General features: G+C 43.2%; 1 protein-coding gene across 20 annotated transcripts in view; it reads left to right on the plus strand.

Moving 5' to 3' along the window:
* Positions 1 to 20,210, plus strand: part of TRPM3 (transient receptor potential cation channel subfamily M member 3) — a 797,388-nt gene that overhangs the window by 767,412 nt on the left and 9,766 nt on the right. For all 20 annotated transcript variants that reach the window (XM_069476420.1, XM_069476422.1, XM_069476410.1 and 17 more), the window contains 3 exons: positions 5,853 to 6,003; positions 6,129 to 6,328; positions 9,588 to 9,720. In XM_069476420.1, coding sequence (XP_069332521.1) covers positions 5,853 to 6,003; positions 6,129 to 6,328; positions 9,588 to 9,720 — 484 coding nt within the window. The remainder of the gene's footprint in view (positions 1 to 5,852; positions 6,004 to 6,128; positions 6,329 to 9,587; positions 9,721 to 20,210) is intronic.

The raw sequence follows: 20,210 nt of genomic DNA on the forward strand, positions 1-20,210 counted from the left end.
AGACCCTGACCCAGCAAAATGGAGCAGGTGTAACTCTCACAGAAATGCCTGACAGCGTAGGCCACATGTATAGGGTGGGGAACTCGTGCCTGCATCCATGAAGCAAATATTTATCGAGCACCTACTATGTGCCAGGCATGTTCTGGAGACTGTTTTGCTTAGTGAACAAAGGAGACAAAAATCCTGTCCTGTGAGGCTTATATTCCAGTAAGGGATGCTGTTTATTATGCTGTTGTTGTTATGAAAGCTTATTTGTGAAAAAAATCCCAACCCTTGGAAGGCTGCACTCCAAAACCTCCACAACATGTACAGGGAGGTTTTTCTTACCACCATCCACATAATTCGGCCAGATTGTGCCTGCACAGCCTATCAGTTTGTTCCAGAGCCCAATCATCCATTTCTACTTATGAATGCATAATTAGCAAAAACAGTACTTCCAGCTTCCTGCCATGCAATGTGTCACTGTGACCCCCATCAATAAACCACAGAGAATCTGAACCTCCAAATGTTTGATCCTTTCTAATTTGGCCACAACTGCATAGACGTAGGGTTCCCACTCTGTGCCTGCACCCCACCTTGAGGCTCCACGGCTTAATCTGTCTCTGACTAGCCTCTAGAATGAGTTTTCTTCACTTTAGGGATAGCTGGCTGTGTCTGGATGCCTGACCAAAGTTTCCTAACTGTATTTACCCTACTGATTAGATAATAGGTCAAATCTGCAGCCATAGTTTCCGAGTCAGAGACCCCAGTCGGACAAAACTGAGCTGTATCAGTGTAGAGCTCTTCAGTTATTTTATGATTCGGGGAGGAAGGGGAGCAACAGTGGCCTCTGGCTCCTGAAACGCTGACACTCATTTGACCTTGGTTTCAGGTCACATTAAACGCCCCAGGTTCCTCCCTCCAATCATTCTATGCTATTCCAGGACTCCAAATTCAGTCTCTCAGGAGTGAGGTGCCCAAAACATGAACATCTGTTATTACTGGCCTATGGACAGGGGCTAGAGGTCAGGGCAGGCTGACTGTGACTGTATAGTCAGGACTAATTGCAAGGGACAGAAACCCAACTCAAATTAACTTAAGGTAAAAAGCAGTTTTATGGTTTGTATAATATAACTGAAGAGGACTGGTTTTAGGCATGGCTGGTTCAGGAAGCAATTTCTCTTCTCTGTGATTGAGTCAGTCTTGGGCAGGCCCTCTCCACTTGGAACCTTACATTGCATTGTAAAAAGAGTTTCTCTTTTTTTTTTTTTTTTCCCTGAGGCAGGGTCTTGGTCTGTTGCCCGGGCCATAATGCAGCGGTATCATAGCTCACTGCAACCTAAAACTCCTGGGCTCAAGTGATCCTCATGCCTCAGCCTCTCGAGTAGCTGGGATTTCAGGCACATACCACTAATTTTAGAGCTTCTCTTCTATATTAGTTCCAGCAAAAGACCCAAGGTTGATGCTCAATGACCCTGATTGGTCAGGCTTGGATCACATGTCTGTCCCTAAGCCAATCACTGCAACTGGGATAAAATACACTAATTAATCTTCTCTTAGATATGGAATTGGAGTTCATTTCACCCAAACTTCATGGACTGAGAGTGCAAGAGGGGGTGGTTTCACAAAGGAAAACCAGGATGGGGAAATACATACTAGGCAGATGGAACCAGCCAATATCCACTAGAGGGACTCTGCACTGACTGTCACCAGTAAAGAGGGAGATGACAACATGCCACTTGGTATGAGGTGGTAGTGACTATGCATTTATGATATCTGTCCAGAAAGTATCCAGCCACTTTTAACATAATGAGAATAGTTACATGGCTGGATACTTTCCGTATAGACCTCATACTTTTTGCAAAAAGGCTGGGAGAAAAACCACCCAAATGTCAGGTCCCAAAATTAGGGAAGGAGGAGATACAGTAGAAACCACCAGCCCACATGTTGCTAAACATCCATGCATGTGCCCTCTTGGGTGCCTGTCCCTGGGGCATTTCCCGGAGGCATGAGCCCCCAGATACTGGTGTCATGATAATCCAGATAACTTTCTCCCCATCTTGAAATCTGCTACTCTCCAGGGCTTTAAGGCATCAGTTCATCATCATCAGTGGTAGATATCTGTAAGTTTGAGTCATAACACTTTCTAGTACAAATAACTACCCAGAAAAAGGATGCCATTAGGAGCCATTATAGAGCAAAGTTTTGCACTAACTGCTGCATATAATGTTCATTGCTGATATTACCAAATGAAAGCTGTTTCTTAATGATTCACTTTTATAACCATTATCTCTGTCTCAGGGATCATCTCATTCATACTGCACTTGTTGCTCCAGAACCTAGATGATGTTCCTCAGGCTAGTTCTGACTATTCAACTGTTGTGTGGCCAGGCTGGACAGACTATAGCAGCTCAAACAACAGTGCTTTCTCAGAACCCCATCCCAACTCGCATCACACAACAATGCAATATTCTGTTCCCGTTCTGTCCCCCTCCTGAATTGTGAGTTCCTTAACAGAACACGTCTCTGATTCCCAATATGCCCTGTATTCAGCATACTGTAACTACTCAGTAAATGCTTATAGAATAAGTGCTATGCTTAGTGACACAAAACAAAGAGGAATAAGACATAGTCCCTAACCCTGAGAAGCTTCAAGTCTATTAATTATAAAAATAACAAACCTAACAATGACATCAGCTAATGCTAATTGAGTGCTGTGTGCTAGGTATTGAACTACGTGCTCTGCATGCATTATCTCATGTAGTGAACTTGACAGCCCCATGGTATATATGATTACTAACCCCATTTTACAGAGGAGGAAGCTGAAGTTCACAAACAAAGCTGAAATCAGATCATTTGAAAATGGTAGAGTTGGGGTTTGAATCGGGGTCTGCCTGATTATAATGCATGTTCCTAACCACTGAGTTAATACTACCTCTATAAAGGCAGGATGAGTAAAAGGTGGGGAAAGCTGGAATAAATTAACACCCCCCAAATTGGCAGGCAGTTCCCAGTGCAGACATAAAATCAAATCTTCGATAAAGGTATTAAGCTGTTCCAATTCTTCAGCTGGTGGGGGCTCCGAGGAACTGAGCAGAGACCTAGAGATACGTTGACAGCTCGCTCTGGAAGTTCATGCACATGGGCATGGACCACTTGAAACCAGCAAGCACCTACTGTTCTCCCTGGTTTCCTCTCTCTGCTGGGAATAGGGGCCAAAGTGGAGGAAGTGTCTGAGTGGCCTTCACTCAATATGGGATCAGAAAGAGCAAGATGGATGAGTTCTGCCTCTCACAATTTATTTGACGTTCTCTCAGAATGGAGTCGAGAAATGGAGATCAGGGACCACATTTGTAGAAACTGAATAAGCTTCGTGATTTACCCCGAGCAGTTATGTCTGCTGCTTTTGTTGGCTTCCCCACAGAGATCTGAGCAGGAGCCAGGGGAGGGGCAGACTAGAGGAGTGACCAGCCCCAGAGACAGTCAGGCCAGAAAGAAAGGGACAGAGTAGATGGGGGAAGCTTCGCAGAGGAGAGGAAAGCACAGCAATGCTTCCATGAAGCCTGAGGCCAAGTGGGTAGCAGAGACCCTGAAGTCTGGTTGAGCCAAGGGCAAGATTGCTGGAAAGGACCTAAGGAAGGAGCCAAGGACCCCTCAGAGCTAGGACTATCATGCCTGTGCAGATGTGAGAAACGTCTGTTAGTGTTCCAGAGCAAGATCGTGTCCCCATAATCTCCTGTATTCATTCACCATTAATCATGTTTGGATGCCTAGGGAGGTGCCATGTGCATGTACTGAACCAGCGGATGGGAAGTCTTAAAGAGCAATTTCCCCACTAGGGAGTCTTGTGTGGGATGCAGATGAGATCAGCAATGGCAATACAGTGTGAGAGACCCCCAAAGGGGCAGGCAGAAGGTGCTCTGGGATTGTAAGGAAGATACCTACCTCAGTCCTGGCTGGAAGGGGTTAGAAATCAGAAAGCCAGGTGAGCATTAAAGAATGAGTAGGATTCACCTACTCAGGTGATGCATGCAGGTGGGAGCAAGGTATCAGAGGGGTCTTTTGCAAGCAGAAGAAGCAGCAGCATGGTTCAAAATCAGGAAGTAAGAGAGAACATGGCATTTCAAGGACTCAGTGCAGTTAGTGCTCAGAAAGAGGTGGGAAGTGGCGATAGATGGCCCTAGGTCAGGCACCCTCAGAGTTAGGGGCCTCCGTCAGTGGATGTTCCTTCCAAAGGAGGAAATGATCAGGACCTCTTACAGTGCTATCTTGGGGGTTTAGTGCCGCAACTGGCAATAATAAAAAAGATTCCTGCTCCTCAAAAACACCTGATTCCAACATCCGGTCATCTTGCAGTCCGAACCAAAGGAAGCACTTTGGCCATCTTTTCCTAGCCATAAAAACAGAGTCTTGGTGTCCTGACGTTATGAAAACCTTCATAAGCAGAGAAGACGCATTTTGGGCTTCAGAGCATCTCAAAAATTACATAATTTTTCCAGCCTAATTCTAGCTCAGTGGGCTCCACCTTCATGGCAACTTAGAATTACCTGAGGAGTTTTAAAAGAAATGCCAGTGCCTGGGGCACCCTCAGAGATTCTGATTCATTCGTCTGGAGCCGAGCTGGGCACTGGGATTTTTTAAAGCTCCCCAGGTGACCCCCCAGGCAGCCGGGGTTGAGAACCACTGTGGAGCGTGCAGCCTAGCAACGGAAACTCCACTCGTGGGCAGCGAGTGGACTCCCTTTGCCAGGTACTCCAGCTGAGTAGATTCTGGGTCAACTTTTCAAACCTTCCTGGCAGATCCTCAAAAGCAGCCTGTGACAACTGCTGACACCTCTTGGCACTCCTCCCCACTCCCTGCCACCCCCTGTAACAGGTAGACACAAAGGACCCTGTTCTAAAGCCAACATGGGGGGCTGGAGAAGGGAGGCTACCTCACCTGTGCTTGGCACCTAAGGGCACATCTGGCTCCTGGAGCCACACTGTCTGTGCAGTACTAAGAAGCTTGTCAAGGATGTTTTCCCCCCTGCATTTACCCGGAAACTCCAAGCAGCCCTCATTAGCACATTACTCACGCTCACCCAGTCCCACACATCACCTTCCTCCTCACCCCCACCTCCAGATTTTTTTTTCCCCGTTTGCCCATTTTATCCACTGCAGTTGGGTTTTGTTCCTTGTGCCCCAAAAAGCACATTTTTGGAATGGAAATGCTGCTGGCGGGAAGCGGGTGGCCGCGGGCTCCGTGGTCCCGCTCCATCACCCCTCATTGCCCTCCTGGTGAAATCCCATCCATCAGGCTCACACAGCGACAAACCCTCTAAATGCTTCCCAAGGCGCTGCCCTGTGTTGTTCCTTCTGCACTGAGACAGCAAATCATTAGCTCGGAGCTCCCAGGTTGTTTCTTGCAGCAATTAACAGCTGCCCTGGTGTTAATTCCCAATCAATAGCCCTGCCATGCGCTGCTCTTACAGCTGTCAGCCTCCACAGCACATTTTGAAAGTAACTGGTGGGTGGCGAGCCTCTCTGCAACTTGGGCGCTCCCAGGAAAGCCCTCACCAGGCTTCCGAAGGACACCAAGCGCCCCTCACCCAGTGTGGGGGCCGGGGGACAGGGTGAGTGAGCAGGCTGCTCCACCCCCTCTTCCGGTCGGATGACACCAGGGGGCGACAGGCAGAACCCAGGCCCCTCTGGCCCCTTGACGTATTCATGAAGCTTTCATTTTTCAATCTTGGCTTGTTTGGAACTTTTTTGTTTGTTCGGAGATGGCTGTATTTTTCTTCCATCTAAAACCCTCATTCCAATCAGTCTTTTCTTTTTTTCCCCCAAATCGAATAGCCACGGTTTCTCATTTCGTGCCTGTGTTGCTTCCTCCAGCTCCCTGTGGACAGAATGAGACCCGAGAGGATGGTAAAATCATCCAGCTGCCCCCCTGCAAGACAGGAGCGTGGATCGTGCCGGCCATCATGGCCTGCTACCTCTTGGTGGCCAACATCCTGCTCGTCAACCTCCTCATCGCTGTCTTCAAGTGAGTGGATCCTCCTTCGGAGCACGCGAGGTGGCCGGGGAGGCTGGCGGCAAGGGGTGGGGAGGAGTTGATGTTTCAGAAAACAGTGGATTTCCTCACTTGATTCTCTCCGGTCTCTACTTCAGCAATACGTTCTTCGAGGTAAAATCGATATCCAACCAAGTGTGGAAGTTCCAGAGGTATCAGCTCATCATGACCTTCCATGAAAGGCCAGTCCTGCCCCCGCCACTCATCATCTTCAGCCACATGACCATGATCTTCCAGCACCTGTGTTGCCGGTGGAGGAAACACGAGAGCGACCCCGACGAAAGGGACTATGGCCTGAGTAAGCTTCAGGCGACAGCCCAGCCCCGGCAAATCAGAAAGCCCTACCCCTTCCTCCAGGCAGTCAGGCAGGATCGCGTGCGCACTGAGTTCTTCCTGCCTCCTGCAGGCTGCACGTGGCGCTGAAGATGTAGGAAGGGGTGGCAGGGTCTGCCTGCGTGAGAAACAGTGTTGGAAAGAGGACAATAGAGACTGAAATCGAGCATTCTTAGCCTCATCTTTCTTAGGAAGATAAAGCCAGTCTTTAGCAGGGCTGTTTTAGCACCTTCATAGGGTTCTAAGTTTCTTTCTTTTCAGAGGTCCCCAAAATATATCAACCATATTAATGTGTACCCGGTGCTACATTATACAGGGTGTTCCAAAAGTTACCATACATAGGGAAAATGGGAAATGGTAGCTAAATGTACCTGTATTTACAAAATATTCATTACAAAATTTTTCCTTTTGGGGTACCCTGTGTATAACTCAAGCATTGCTCCATGGGTTGAATTATAGGTGACTAAGTTGATTTTCCATTATAATTTCTGGACCTATCACTCTTTCAGATCTTAAACATTTTCCTAAGCTTTAGGGGTTATGCCTGTGTGACATCATGGGGAAATTGGCCCTGCTTTCCATTATTCAAAGGGAAAGACAGAAGACCCTCCACCATCCACCTTCTAGCCCGGGGTTTCTAAAATGAGGTTCTACTGGTATTGGGGTAGAACAATTCCTTGTTGCGTAGGATTGTCCCACACATTGCAGGAGATTTAACAAATCCAGCCTCCACACATTAAATACTAGTAGCTCCTGTAGATTCCTAAATGCCCCTAGGGTACCACCGTTGGAAACCAATGGGAACCCAGCCCCATACCAGCAAGCTACTGTGGTTTCTCAAAGCTTGTCAAATAGACCACCTACATTAAATCCACTGAGCCTCTGAAATGATGGCCCAGGAATCTGCCTCCCTCCGCGTGATCACTAGTATACCTAAGGTTTGACACCAAAAACATTTAGTCAACCGTTTCTCTAAGTCTGCAGCTCTTAACCTCCCCATCACAGCAATGCCCAACTTCTTTGTAGACATTAAAATTGGAGAGTTGGAGAGAGCTGGAAATTCCAAAATTCACTGTCCATGTGAAACACAAATTTAGGCAAATAGAAAGCTTGGGTGGGGGAAGGATGATCTATGAGATAAACCCTGTGCTTCTCAACTCGGGAACCTCAGCTCACGTGGAGGAGCAAGGGCTGCTTGGCCGGGGGCAGGGGGACGCTACACTGAATGACGCCTACAGCGGATAAGGTGCTGAGGGTTAACTCCGGGCCCCAAAAGAATTTACAATAAAGCATGACTTGTTTAGCTCACTTATCCAGAGAGCTTAGGAAGGGGGTGTCTGGAAATACATTGCAGAAAATAGGGTGGTCCGGAGATCCACTTCTGCACCAGTGCCCACGCCCTCACAGAAGGCAGGAAAACCCAAGCAGACACCAGGCCGGCGGAGCCTCCACAGAGCTCTAGTTCATGGTTTTCTTGTTGTTATCACCAGTAGTAACTATAAAAGCATTGCCAGGTCACTGGCCCTGTGAAAGAGAGGGACAAAGTGTCAGCTTTCTCAGAAAAATATTTCAGAGCTGGAGCTGGGTCAGAAAGTGAAAGGCAGAGGCAAGGGCCCTGCATGGTATTAATTAATCAGGGAAAGTGAACTTTTCACTATCTATCTGTAGCCTTAATTGGAAGAAGAACCCAGGGCACTGCCAAATTCTGGCAGAGCCTCAGATAAAAGCACTTTGAAATGCAAAATTTAATTTTTATTGCAAAATTTGACATGTTGATGGAGTTATTTAAAAAAAAGAAAAGCATTACATATAGCCAAAGAAGTTGAATGAGACACTAATTAAGGTGCAAGCAGAGTAAGTATTAAATATACTCCTTTTGGTCTCAAATATAGCAGTAGCAGGAAGGATTCTGTGCTTTGGGGGCCTCTATAAACTGCCTGTCTTCACTCTCTTCCCTCCAAGTTAATGCTCTGTGTAATTCCTTGACCCAATCTCAAGAGTTCCCTGTAGCACCGCTGTTCCCCACCTCAGGAAGCCTGCCATATTTGAGAAGAGTGGTCTGACTTCTGTTATTTTCTTTTCTCTCACCTGATTTTACATTCCTATATTCTATGCCCCAGGCAAACTCAGACCAAGGCCTCAAAGCAAGCAAGAGCAGTCTCGAGAAACTAAATCCCTGAGGGTCTAAAATCCACGGCTCCAAACATTTGGGACAATCCCTATGGCACCTCAAGGGTATAGAATTACATGAGGGACCTGTCCCATTTATGGTTTTTGTGAAGCAGCTCTCTCACCCTAACCCTGATTTATAAACCATTTAAAGATTCAGCTTTCAACTGGGCTCTTTCTACTGCTGTATCAGTTATGAATTAGTTTACCATCTATTAACAGAAAACCAGGCTAACAATAACACAAATAAATAAGTAACTCAAAGAAATGATAGCCCAGAGCCCAGCAATGCCTCACCAAAGTCAAAGACCTAGAATCCTTTTATTTTAAGGTGCAGCTATTCCTTACTGTAGTGTCTTGTTTCATGGTCACAAAATAGCTGCTGCACCTCCAGTCATCACATTTATGTTTAAGGCAGGAAAAAGAGGGGCAGGTGAAAAAATGTAGAAGGAAGCAACCACATCTCTGTATTTTATCAAGAAAGCAAAATCTCTTCCCAACACACCACCCCTGCAGCAAACTTCTCTTGTTTCTTGACCCAAATTGTGTCTCATGGTTGCTCCTAGCTCCAAGGGAGACTGGAAATGTGTGTGTGGCTTTCCAGGGCTCAGTAGTAGGAAGGGAGAAAGGGGAAGACGGTTGCCTAGGGGCTTTTAGTAAGACCAATCAACAATATCTGCCACACCCCAGCCCAGCAATTTTTGAGCTTTTAAAAAAATTCCATGCTCTGAGTAGCTTTCCTTTCCTTGATTTAGCTATGTTCTCGGTCTTACAACTTGCCTAATTCAAACCAGCCCCTTGAGTTTGTACCTGCAATAAACCAGGTATAAACTCAAGTGAACTTCAGAAACCCATGGTGAAGCCATGTTCAGAAAGAAGACAGTAACACAAGTTGCCTAATTGGATTTGGAGTTTGTTTGAAAGTTAGTAAGGAATCTAGGCCGCTTTTCCCAACCTTGATTTATATTAGGGATGTGCTTCGGCCCGCAAATCAGATGCCATCACCTTTACTTCTCTCTGTCATGGCTCTCAATTTTTTTTTTTTCCCCCCGCAGAACTCTTCATAACCGATGATGAGCTTAAGAAAGTACATGACTTCGAAGAGCAGTGCATAGAAGAATATTTTAGAGAAAAGGATGATCGATTCAACTCCTCCAATGATGAGAGGATACGAGTGACCTCAGAAAGGTGTGTTCCTTTTTCATGCCCCTGCCGATGTTTTATGCCAAGGCATGCTTCATCAACTGAAGTTGTTCACCATTACAGAACAGAGATCTTTGTGTTTGTTTTTACCACCCAAGAAATTATGGAGCTTAGGAGAGAACAGAACATTGCCTAAAGTGTCTACAGACCAAATTCCAAACTTGCATATCCTAGACGTTGCTAGCCAGCAGTAGCAGTGCCCTCTTGGACAGTAAAGTTTGCTGAGTTGAGGACAGGACTGGGGTTGCTAACTCAGACCAGAAATTGAAAAGTTCTGACCCAGACACAGACCAGGAGAGACTCAGCCCAACTCTAGCAACAGGTTTATATTTTGTGTAGATCCTTGAGTGTTTCCTCCAGGGAAGCAGAACAGTCGTATTGCCTGGCTTATATGGGTGTTCAACACCTTCCGAACAGAGGATGGTGAGAAACCTGTGAATTAGTTAGAATAATGATTGGAGTTTCCCCCCTCCCCCAGAATTGCTTTTTTTTTTTTTATAGAACAAGATGAAAGAAAAGAAATAAAAGCGGATTTTCCCACCCAGTGGTTATATAATTTTAGATCTTACTCACCACCATAGCATAGCCAGTGAGCTATAAGAAACAATCTCCAAATAAAGAGAAAAGAATTCTTTAAATCTAGTAACTCTAGCTTTATGCAAATGTACTTACATTTTCTTATTTCTTATTCTTTATCTTATCTAATAAACACTTCATTCCAGGCTATTATGTTCGAAGCTTGGCATTGGGGAACCACTGTTCCAAAGGACACCCAGAGTATTACAAAACATTGGTGTAACTTTAAATTTTAAGTATTTGCAATATAAAGATGGCAGCAGCAAATAATAGTGTAGAAAAGTATAACATACTGATGGCTTTAGTCAATATGACTCAGACTTCTAAGATTCAAGGCAGTCACCTCTAGTTTTCATGAAATGATGTTTTATCTGCTTATCCACTTCAGACGTTCTCCAGTAACTGTGTAGAAATTACATAAATGGCACTTTTTTTTGTCCCTGGCCCTTTATGTCTTGAAAGAATGCAGTCTAGATAAATAGGTATATACATAGGCCATTGAGTGCTTGTATTCCTAGGTATCCAGCCAATATTAATAAAGTTTAAAGCCATGCACAGATTTTATACACATCTGTCACTGCAGAATAGAGCATTTTATGATGATATAATGTAAAGCAATTTTCTGGCAAACAGTGGAAGGAACTGGAAATCCAAAGATTTCTCTCATTCTGAGGCCTTGAAAAGCTATTTGTCAATGGACATATAGCCATGTGGTTCCCAGAAAATTGTGCCATGTGGACACATTACCCATTGCTCAGACATATTTCCAGAGCATATGTCTACGGGCCTTTGAAGTTCTTTTCAAATTCAGAAAAGCCATAGTCCTGGGAAGAAAGAAAGGTAGGGAGGAAGGAGTGTTATTGCGTAAGGAAGGTTTTGCCCCGCTGGGGAACTAGAATGCAGAGGTGCAGACACCAGCACATGTGAACATACTGGGACCATTTCACCAGTGCCTTCTGGAGAGAAACAGAAAGGAGCCACAGCACCTCCACCTGAGCCTCTCACCCCAATGCCTGCAAACCCTTCAGGACCCCTCCTTCCTCAAGGCCCTGTTCTTCTCTGGATGGTTACAGAGTCTCTTGACCCAAATGAGCCATTCCCAGAAATCCAGAACAGAGTGTAGACCCACCCTCCCTGTGTCCTGGGCATTAGACTGACCTCAAGTAACAGGGGCCTGGAGGACCAAGATGACCTCATGACCAAGTGCAAGTGCCAGGGAAGTAAATCTAAGCCCAGGCTTCATTCTGTTTATGTTGCCTCAGTCTGTGTTTGTTTTGGGGTGCTGTTGTTGTTGGGTTTTTTGGGGGGGTGCATTTGTAAGTATAGCAAAAAATAACATCTCTGAGCACTGGAGTTGTACTCATCACAACAGACACGCCATGGGGTGCATGAAGGAACAGAGATCAACCACGGGAAGAGTAGACCCATACTACCCACCTCACACATCTCCTAGGACATGTCCTTTCTGACTAGCAGGGAAGATCACCTATTTATATTCAATCGAGATAGATAGCTGGAGAGATAGGGTTAGAGATACGTACTCATGTGTATGTATGTATATGCATACATTTGGATAGGGACGTATTGTTGAATATACCTAAATTAACCATGAATATTCCATGTAGTATACAGAATATTATATAATTCTGCCTTCACATTAAACAACCACAATACAGAGATTTGAAATCAGCACCATTAAGAGCTGGCTCTTTGCTCTGCTAAAAGAAAGGGGTAGCTTTACACAGTGAGCTCCATACTCCTTCTCCTGCCACTGTCTTTAAACTGCAGGTTATTTTTTTTTCTCTTTTTATTTTAATTTTATAAAAAAATATATATATATACACATATATATATATATATATTTTTTTTTGAGACAGAGTCTCACTCTGTTGCCCAGGCTAGAGTGCCGTGGCATCAGCGTAGCTCACAGCAACCTCAAACTCCTGAGCTCAAGCAATCCTCCTGCCTCAGCCTCCGGAGTAGCTGGGACTACAGGCATGTGCCACGATGCCCAGCTAATTTTTTCTATATATATTTTTAGCTGTCCATATAATTTCTTTCTATTTTTAGTAGAGACGGGGTCTTGCTCTAAAATGCAGGTTATTTATACAAGTTGTATTTGCATGAATCTTCTCAGATGTACAAAGACACTTCCATAATCTATAAATTGAAACAGATCATTATTAAATTACACTTTTGTGCTGAAATAGTATATAAAGAGCTAAATACAATATTCAGGAGATCATTAACACCTCACAGGAAATTGATTCTGAAAAATCCCTGTCTTTATAATTTTTTATATAGCAATGACCCTGATTCATCTAAAGCAATACAATTCCAGAATATAATGAGCTGGGAGAGTAACCAATGCCCTCCACTTTATTTGGGTCAATATCTAACTAATGATCAGTATACTAAAATAACCAAACTTCTCATCTATTAAGAAAATAGATGAAAAGTTATGGCATTTTTTTAAAGATGCTGATAAAACACTGTTTAATTTTGAAAGTGGAGGGATGGCCAACCAAAAAAAATCCCTGGAACAAAACATCTGAAATGCCGCTAATGACTGATGATTTTCTTACTGTATATTGTAAGCAAGTTATCACATATTGTGTGCTCATGCATTCACTCTTTCTTTCTTTGTGAGATGTTTCTAAAAATCAAGAATGACTACATGTATTTTTTTTTTTCATTTTACGGTATGTAAAGAAATAGGAGGTTAACAAAAGCCAGTAAGAATTAGAAAATTTACTAAGTACATCCTGTTTGCAAAATTCTACGGCATGTTGCTGCCTATTACACAAATTGTCAGTGCCCTCTTTTTGTCCAATTTTTGTGAGTAATGCTATGTTTCTAGGTGATTTAGATAGAAGTTAACAGATTTTTAGGATAGTTGCACATATACTATGTTGATTCATGCACACATATAAATGCATATCTGTACATATACACATGTATATCTCATTACATCATGTGAAGACATTGGCAACTGGCTTTTTTCCCTGAGGATTTTTGGACTCTTGGCTGAAGATAACCCATTCTTAAAGGTTGTTCCATCAGATTCTGTGTGTATTGTCCTTTTGCAAGTTCAGTTCTGTTTCAATATGTGAATACTGGACTTTCACCATGTGCAGGTGATATGCCACATGCCAAGGACCCACAAGGCAAGGCTCAGTCCTCAGGAAACATGCAGGGTAATTGAGTTCCCATGTACATCCTACGGGGATGAGCAGAAACATCTAATCCAGTGGTTCTCAAACTTTAGCAGGTCTCAAAATCATCTGGAGGCCTTGTTACAACACAGGCTGCCAGGCACCCCCTTCTTCTCCCCAGAGTTTCTGATTCACTAGGTCCAGGTTGGGGCCTGAAAGTGCATTTCTAACACAGTTTCAGGTGACGCTGCTGCAGATGCTGCCCCTGCTGGTCCAGGGACCATACTTTCAAAACTGCTGATGGAAGCCAAGGAACAAGCTTAAAGTCCAAAGCTGGGAGAGGATGGTGCAGAATTATTCACTGTGGAGCATATAAAATCTTGGCATCTTAAATTTGGAAAAGGTTCTAGAGGTCACTGAGTACAGATGGCTCGTACCCAAAGCAGTTGTTTCCTCTGCACACTTGACCAATGGTGACTTAACAATATGTCCTGAGCAACTGGCATGCTCAGGGCCTGGGTTAGCAGGAGGGGATATAGAGGCTCTGCTTTGAAAGAACGCACTAACTACCCAGCTCCAGTTTGAACACCTCCTAGAAAAGAGGAGAAAACTGCCTTCGATACCAGTCTTAAGGATGAACACAGAAAAAGACTAAATTCTTTTCTCTCTCAGAAAATATTTCACATATGAGAAAATCACTGTCATCTCTCCCATTGTGCTGTGTCTTTTCCAAACCAAATATCCCAAGATCCTTTAACTGCTTAACGTGCTTTCCAGCAGATTGTCCACTACTCTGCTCACTTTCTCAGTATGCACTTTAAATTGTCAACATCGCCTTTTAAATGTGGTGCCTAAATTAATCTCAATTTCCTGTGTTGTAATTAGAGCCTACATTTAATTCCTTTGTTCATTCATTTACTTTTTTGAGCTCTACTATGTACCAGGCTAGTATGTGTACAGTAGGACAAGTGAGTGGTCCCTTCCATAGTATTAGGGAAAGAACACAGTATAATGGAAAATATAGTGTGTATAACACAGTACAATGAAATTTTAATACTAATTCTGCAGTAACCAATGTGTGACCTCAAGCAACTTACTACATTCCCCCACACCTGGGTCCCCATCTGCAAAATGGAGTATTAACACCTAATTATAGATTATTAGAAGTTACTGAGCTATATACATGAATTATGTTTTTGATAAATTATTATTGGATCTACACATTTTATATGCCCTAAGATTGCATTACAATTCTTAGGAACCAAGTCAAGTCTTCAGTTCAGAGTGAGCTTGCAATGAACAAAAACCAAGACTTTTTCACATGAGCTAATTCAAATACCTTCAAACCTCTTCTTGTGAAAGAATTTGTTTTAACCTGAAGTCAGGACTTAACATTCATTGCTGAGAAATTTTTCTTTAATTTTTTTTTCCCCTTCAGCTCATTGTTTCCACACCTCAAGAATTTTGGGATCCTGATTTTTATCATTTAGTGTATTAATTTTTCAACCTATTCATTTTATGCCATTGTTTAGTCACCATACTCAACTATATCTTTTTTTTTTTCTTTTTTCTTCTTTTTTATTTCAGTAGATTTAGGGGGTACAAGTGTTTTTTGTTCCTTGGATGAATTGTAAAAAATGCTGAAGTCAGGGCTCTCGGTGTAGCCATCACCAGAATGGTGTACATTGCACCCAACAGGTAGATTTTTATGCCTCCCCTCTTCTTATTTTTCAATGTCCACAACACCACTTCATGATCGTATATACCCCTTGTTAGCTTCCACTTATAAGTGAGAACATGTGGTATTTGTTTTCCCGTTCCTGAGATAATTCACTTAGGATAATGTTCTCTAGTTCCATCAAAAAAGTTGCTGCAAATGACATTATTTCATTCCTTTTTCTGGCTGAGTAGTACTCCATGATGTTTACATATAAACCACATTTTCTTTATCCACTCCTCAGTTGATGGGCACTTAGGTTGATTCTATATCTTTGCAACTGTGAATTATACTATGGTAAACATTCAGGTGCAGATGTCCTTTTTGTAAAATGACTTCTTTTGCTTTGGGTAGATACCTAGTACTGGGATTGCTGAATCCAATAGTAGGTCTACTTTTGTTCTTTGAGGAATCTCCACACTGTTTTCCATAGAGGTTGTACTAATTTACATTCCAACCAACAGTATATAGGTGTTCCCTTTTCATGGCATCCACAACAACATCTATTGTTTTTTGACTTTTTAGTAATGGCCATTCTGACGGGAGTAAGGTGGTATCTCATTGTGGTTTTGATTCACATATCTCTGATGATTAGTGATGTTGAGCATATTTTCATATGTTTTTTGGCCATTTGTCTATCTTCTTTCAAAAAAAAATCTGTTCATGTCTTTTGTCCACTTTTTGATGAGTTTATTTGTTTTATTTTTGCTGAGTTGTTTGAATTCTTTGTAGATTCTGGATGTTACTCCTTTGTCAGATGTATAGTTTGCGGATATTTTCTCTCATTCTGTAGGTTGTCTATTTACTCTTTTGATTATTTCCTTTGCTGTGCAGAAATCTTTTAGTTTAATAGTTTTATGTATTTATTTATTTTTGTTGTTGCCATATTTGCTTTTGGGGTCATAGTCATAAATTCTTTGCCTAGGCCAATGTCCAGAAGAGTTTTTCCTACGTTTTTTAGAATTTTTATGATTTCAGGTCTTACATTTAAGTCTTTAATCCATCCTGAGTTAGTTTTTGTTTATAGTGAGAGATAGGACTCCAGTTTCATTCTTCTGCATGTGACTATCTGATTTTCCCAGCACCATATATTGAACATCAACTATGTCTTTAACATAGTTCACCAAAATGCCACGAGCACAGAATCATGTGAACCAAGACAGAGGCCCATTGTACAACTCCAAAAAATACCTTTTATGATGACATCAGCCCATTGTTCTGCCACCTCTCCTTTGGTTCATCAGCCAACCAGGTATCGCCTTCTTCCAGGCAGCCCAGTGTGCCAACCTCCTTGCTACTTCAACAATACACTTCATCACAAATAATGCACTTCCATGGAACCTGTCAGTCTAGATAATGAAAAAAGAGGCAAGATTAATATTGATTTCATACAGTCTCCTGCTAACCACCCCTATCTTTTTAAAGTACTCAAAAAATATCATCTGTTTAATTATCTACTACTAAGCCATTTTATAATGCTGCCCAGAATTTCTGTCAAATTTACACAATTTCTAGAATCCAGGAATTGTAAATATCAGGAAGAGCTTTTCCTACCTTCAGTTTCCTGGCATTTCTTTTTATTTCCTATTGGTTCTTAAGGGTTACCTACATTTTCTGGTGATCACAGTTGGAAGTTCTTTTCTGGTTCCTTTAACCCATTAAAAGCAGAACTCAAAGGCTGGTGGCTCATGGGCAGCATCTGTCCAAAGAGGGCTGTTTTGTGGGACTTGCAGTGATTGTTAAAATTTATCCCAACTATGTTTTTGGACTGGGCAGGCTCTCTACTGCCACAGAGTGAGCCCCTGCCAGGGCCGGCTGACACCCTGCCTGCTTTACCTGCATTCTTTATTTTTTTTTTTTTTTATTTCAGCTCATTATGGGGGTACAAAAGTTCAGGTTATATATATTGCCCATGCCCCCCCATCCCTCCGAGTCTGAGCTTCAAGTGTGCCCATTCCCCAGACAGTGCGCATCGCACTCATCAAGTAGGTATACACCCATCCCTTCCCCCCAGCCCCCACCTTGATCTGCCTGCCCAGAGGCATTTGCTTCTCAGACTCTTAATTAAAGCATCGAGATCATCCTCACCATCACCCACCTGTCAGGCTCCACTTGTCAGAAGAAGTTACGGTTTGAATTTTCTCCTTGATGGCAACAATTTAAGCAAACTAGGATTTAGCATTATTTCTGGTGTCATCTTTTAATCTAACATTCTTTCCCAAGCCAGTGAGCTTTTTGCCCTTTTCATTTCATCTAAATCCAAGAAGTGATAAAATATGACTATTAATAGTATACCTAACTTATAAGTATTCTTAACAATGACAGAGAGCAATAACTTAGGATATAGAAAATTCATAAATAATAATTTTAAAAAGCAGTATAAGCCAAAAAAAGGTGAGCTTCACCACTTCCCACCATATCTTTTCCCAAAGCTGATCTTTGGTCTCTCCATTGAGTTGAGTTTAAACTTTTTTCCCTTTTTCTTCTCAGAGTTAGTGAGAAGGATAATTAAATCAACAGGAACAGTTGGTGACCCTAAAGGACTTAATAATTCACAAATTAGATATCAGTCTGTGGCTAAGCAAGAGCTGGCTTTAGCTGTTCTGCATCATTGCCTTTCATTTGAAACCTGTGTGCCCTTTTCTCCCAACAAGAGCCCCAGGGTTAAGCCCATGCAACACAGGGTCTCCCTTCCCTTCATCCTACATGCACCCCACTACTAGCACTGGGGGAATGTAGGAAATTTACAGGCATGGCCTGCCAATCTTTTTTTTTTTTTTTTTTTTTTGGTACCACATTTCCTTTAACCACATTTTGAGGTTATCAGAAAAGAAAAAGATGAAATTGTCTGAAATAACAATTCTTAAGAAATTGTGTATTGAAGCCACAATCACTGTGCCACCAGAATCTTCTTTCAAATGCTCTTTTCTTCATCTTGCTGGCTGTCTTCTCAGCTGGGGTTTTGCACCAACCTATGGAGGCCGCTTTCTTGGGTCACCTCACAGCTTCCCAGGACCCCACTGTGTCCCTGTGGCAATCGCTTCCTCCTGAGTTTTCTCTGAAACAAGCCACTCAGGGCCTGGAGACGTGAAAGAGAGAACGTTAAATGGAGAGTTCCTCCCAGGAAATGTCTTCCTTTCCACAGTGGCTCCTTTTCCTTCCTTAGTCACTTTCAGCATCCATCTCCTTGGGAATCCCTATCTGTCCATAAATTCTTGTCGCCCACATCTCCACAGTTATCTCCGGAGTTATTTGACCAGAGTCAGCTCCCCGTGACTACAATCCTGACCCAAAACTCTCGATCTGCACCTCAGGCCTGTTATCTGTGATGCGTGCCCATTTACACTGAACTTCTCAAGAACAGGTGTTTAAAGATTAAAGGAAGCACACTTGTATGGGAGAAACGTATGCAAATTTGAATCTAGGACTTTCTATTCTTTTGTAACCCCTACAGCAAATTCCCATCAGTAAGGCCCATGATGGAAATGATCACATAGTTAGACGGCTAGATGGTTAAACATAACAATTCTGGAAGAAAATGAATAAAATAGTCCATTATTGTCTTAGTCAAGTCTTACCTTCCAATCCATCCCAGAGCCCATAGGAGAATTAAGATTTGGTCAAAAATACTTCCTCAGCCCTGTTCTAGCAGGTCCCCTCCCCTAGTTCTGTTCCCTGGGGCTGTACTTCTTGGGGCTCACACCTGGCACCTTCTGTCTTTCCCTGGAGAGCCTCTTCCTCCTCTACCTCCCCTGTCTTCTTTCCATCCTCCTTGGTCTCCTCAGTCTCTGTATCCTGTTTACTGCCTACGAGCAGACAACCAGGTCCTGACTCTTCTTCTTCTTTTTGTTTTTTTAAGACACAGGGTCTCATAATGTCACCCAGGCTGGAGTGCAGTGGCTATTCACGGGCACAGTCATAGCACAGTACAGCCTCAAACTCCCAGGCTCAAGTGATCCTCCCACCTCACCTTCCCAAGTAGCTGGGACTGCAGGCACACTCCTGGGGCTGAAGGGGGGTGGGATGTGGGGAGAGAGGCCCCCACAGCACAAGCCATGGCGGGAAGCTATTTCACAGTGCTCAGACCAGTGATCACATGCATTTATTCCAAAAAAGCAACTTTATCTCTGTTGAATGCCAAACTTGCATATACTGGGCACCAGAAAGAAAAAAAAGAAGGAAGAATAAAGCTATCCTGCCTTTCATTACTCTTCCAGCAATAAAAAGCTAGTGAGATTTGGTACCTAGAGTATGTTACACAAAAAGTCTTATGTTACAAAGATGCATGGTCTGTCCTCCTCCCGACTTTCATGAACAGGTATTTTATCGCTTAACAAAGCTCATTGCATTGCAAAAATGAAATTGAAGTACCTGCAACATCAAACTCCATAGGCTGGATGGTGAAAAAGTAATTGCAAGTCTCTGAGAGACACAAACTTGTTATTGTAAATAATTTGTTTCTTGGGCTATGCTTACATGATAAAATGAAGTGAAAGAGGGAAAAGTTGTATTTTCCTTCTGAATTAGCTGAGCGAATAGCATTGGGTTTACCAGATACAGAATAGCTTAGTGTTCAAGTCTTTTAGGAATACAGCGGGGCATGGTGGCAGTGTGGGTCTGGCCCCTGAGAGGCACTGGGTTTGTCATGGGATAGCCAGAGGGAGGAAAAGAGAAGATGTCTCAGATGCAGGGCTCTTGAGAACGGTCTAGGGGTAGGGGCGTAGGCTGAGTGAGGAGAAGCTGGAGGACAGAGCAGGTGCGAGGGTGCTGAGAGAGGCAGAAATTTGCCCCAAGGCAGGAGAATCACACCCCTTGCCCTGGTGAGGTCTTTAAAAAAAACCTAGGGGTTGCTAAGAGAGGAACGCCACAGCCTCTTACAGTATACCTCCTTCTGGCACAGAAGTGTATATACTCCTCCCTAACAGAGGTGTTCCTGTCACTAACAGCCTAGCACCAACAGCACCACCACCACAGGCTAGGGGAGACCAGCTCTAATGCCCACATTCATCATAGCGCATATTCTGTAG

The sequence above is a fragment of the Eulemur rufifrons genome, chromosome 7 (assembly GCF_041146395.1).
Source record: "Eulemur rufifrons isolate Redbay chromosome 7, OSU_ERuf_1, whole genome shotgun sequence".
In the NCBI taxonomy this organism is placed as follows: Eukaryota; Metazoa; Chordata; class Mammalia; order Primates; family Lemuridae; genus Eulemur; species Eulemur rufifrons.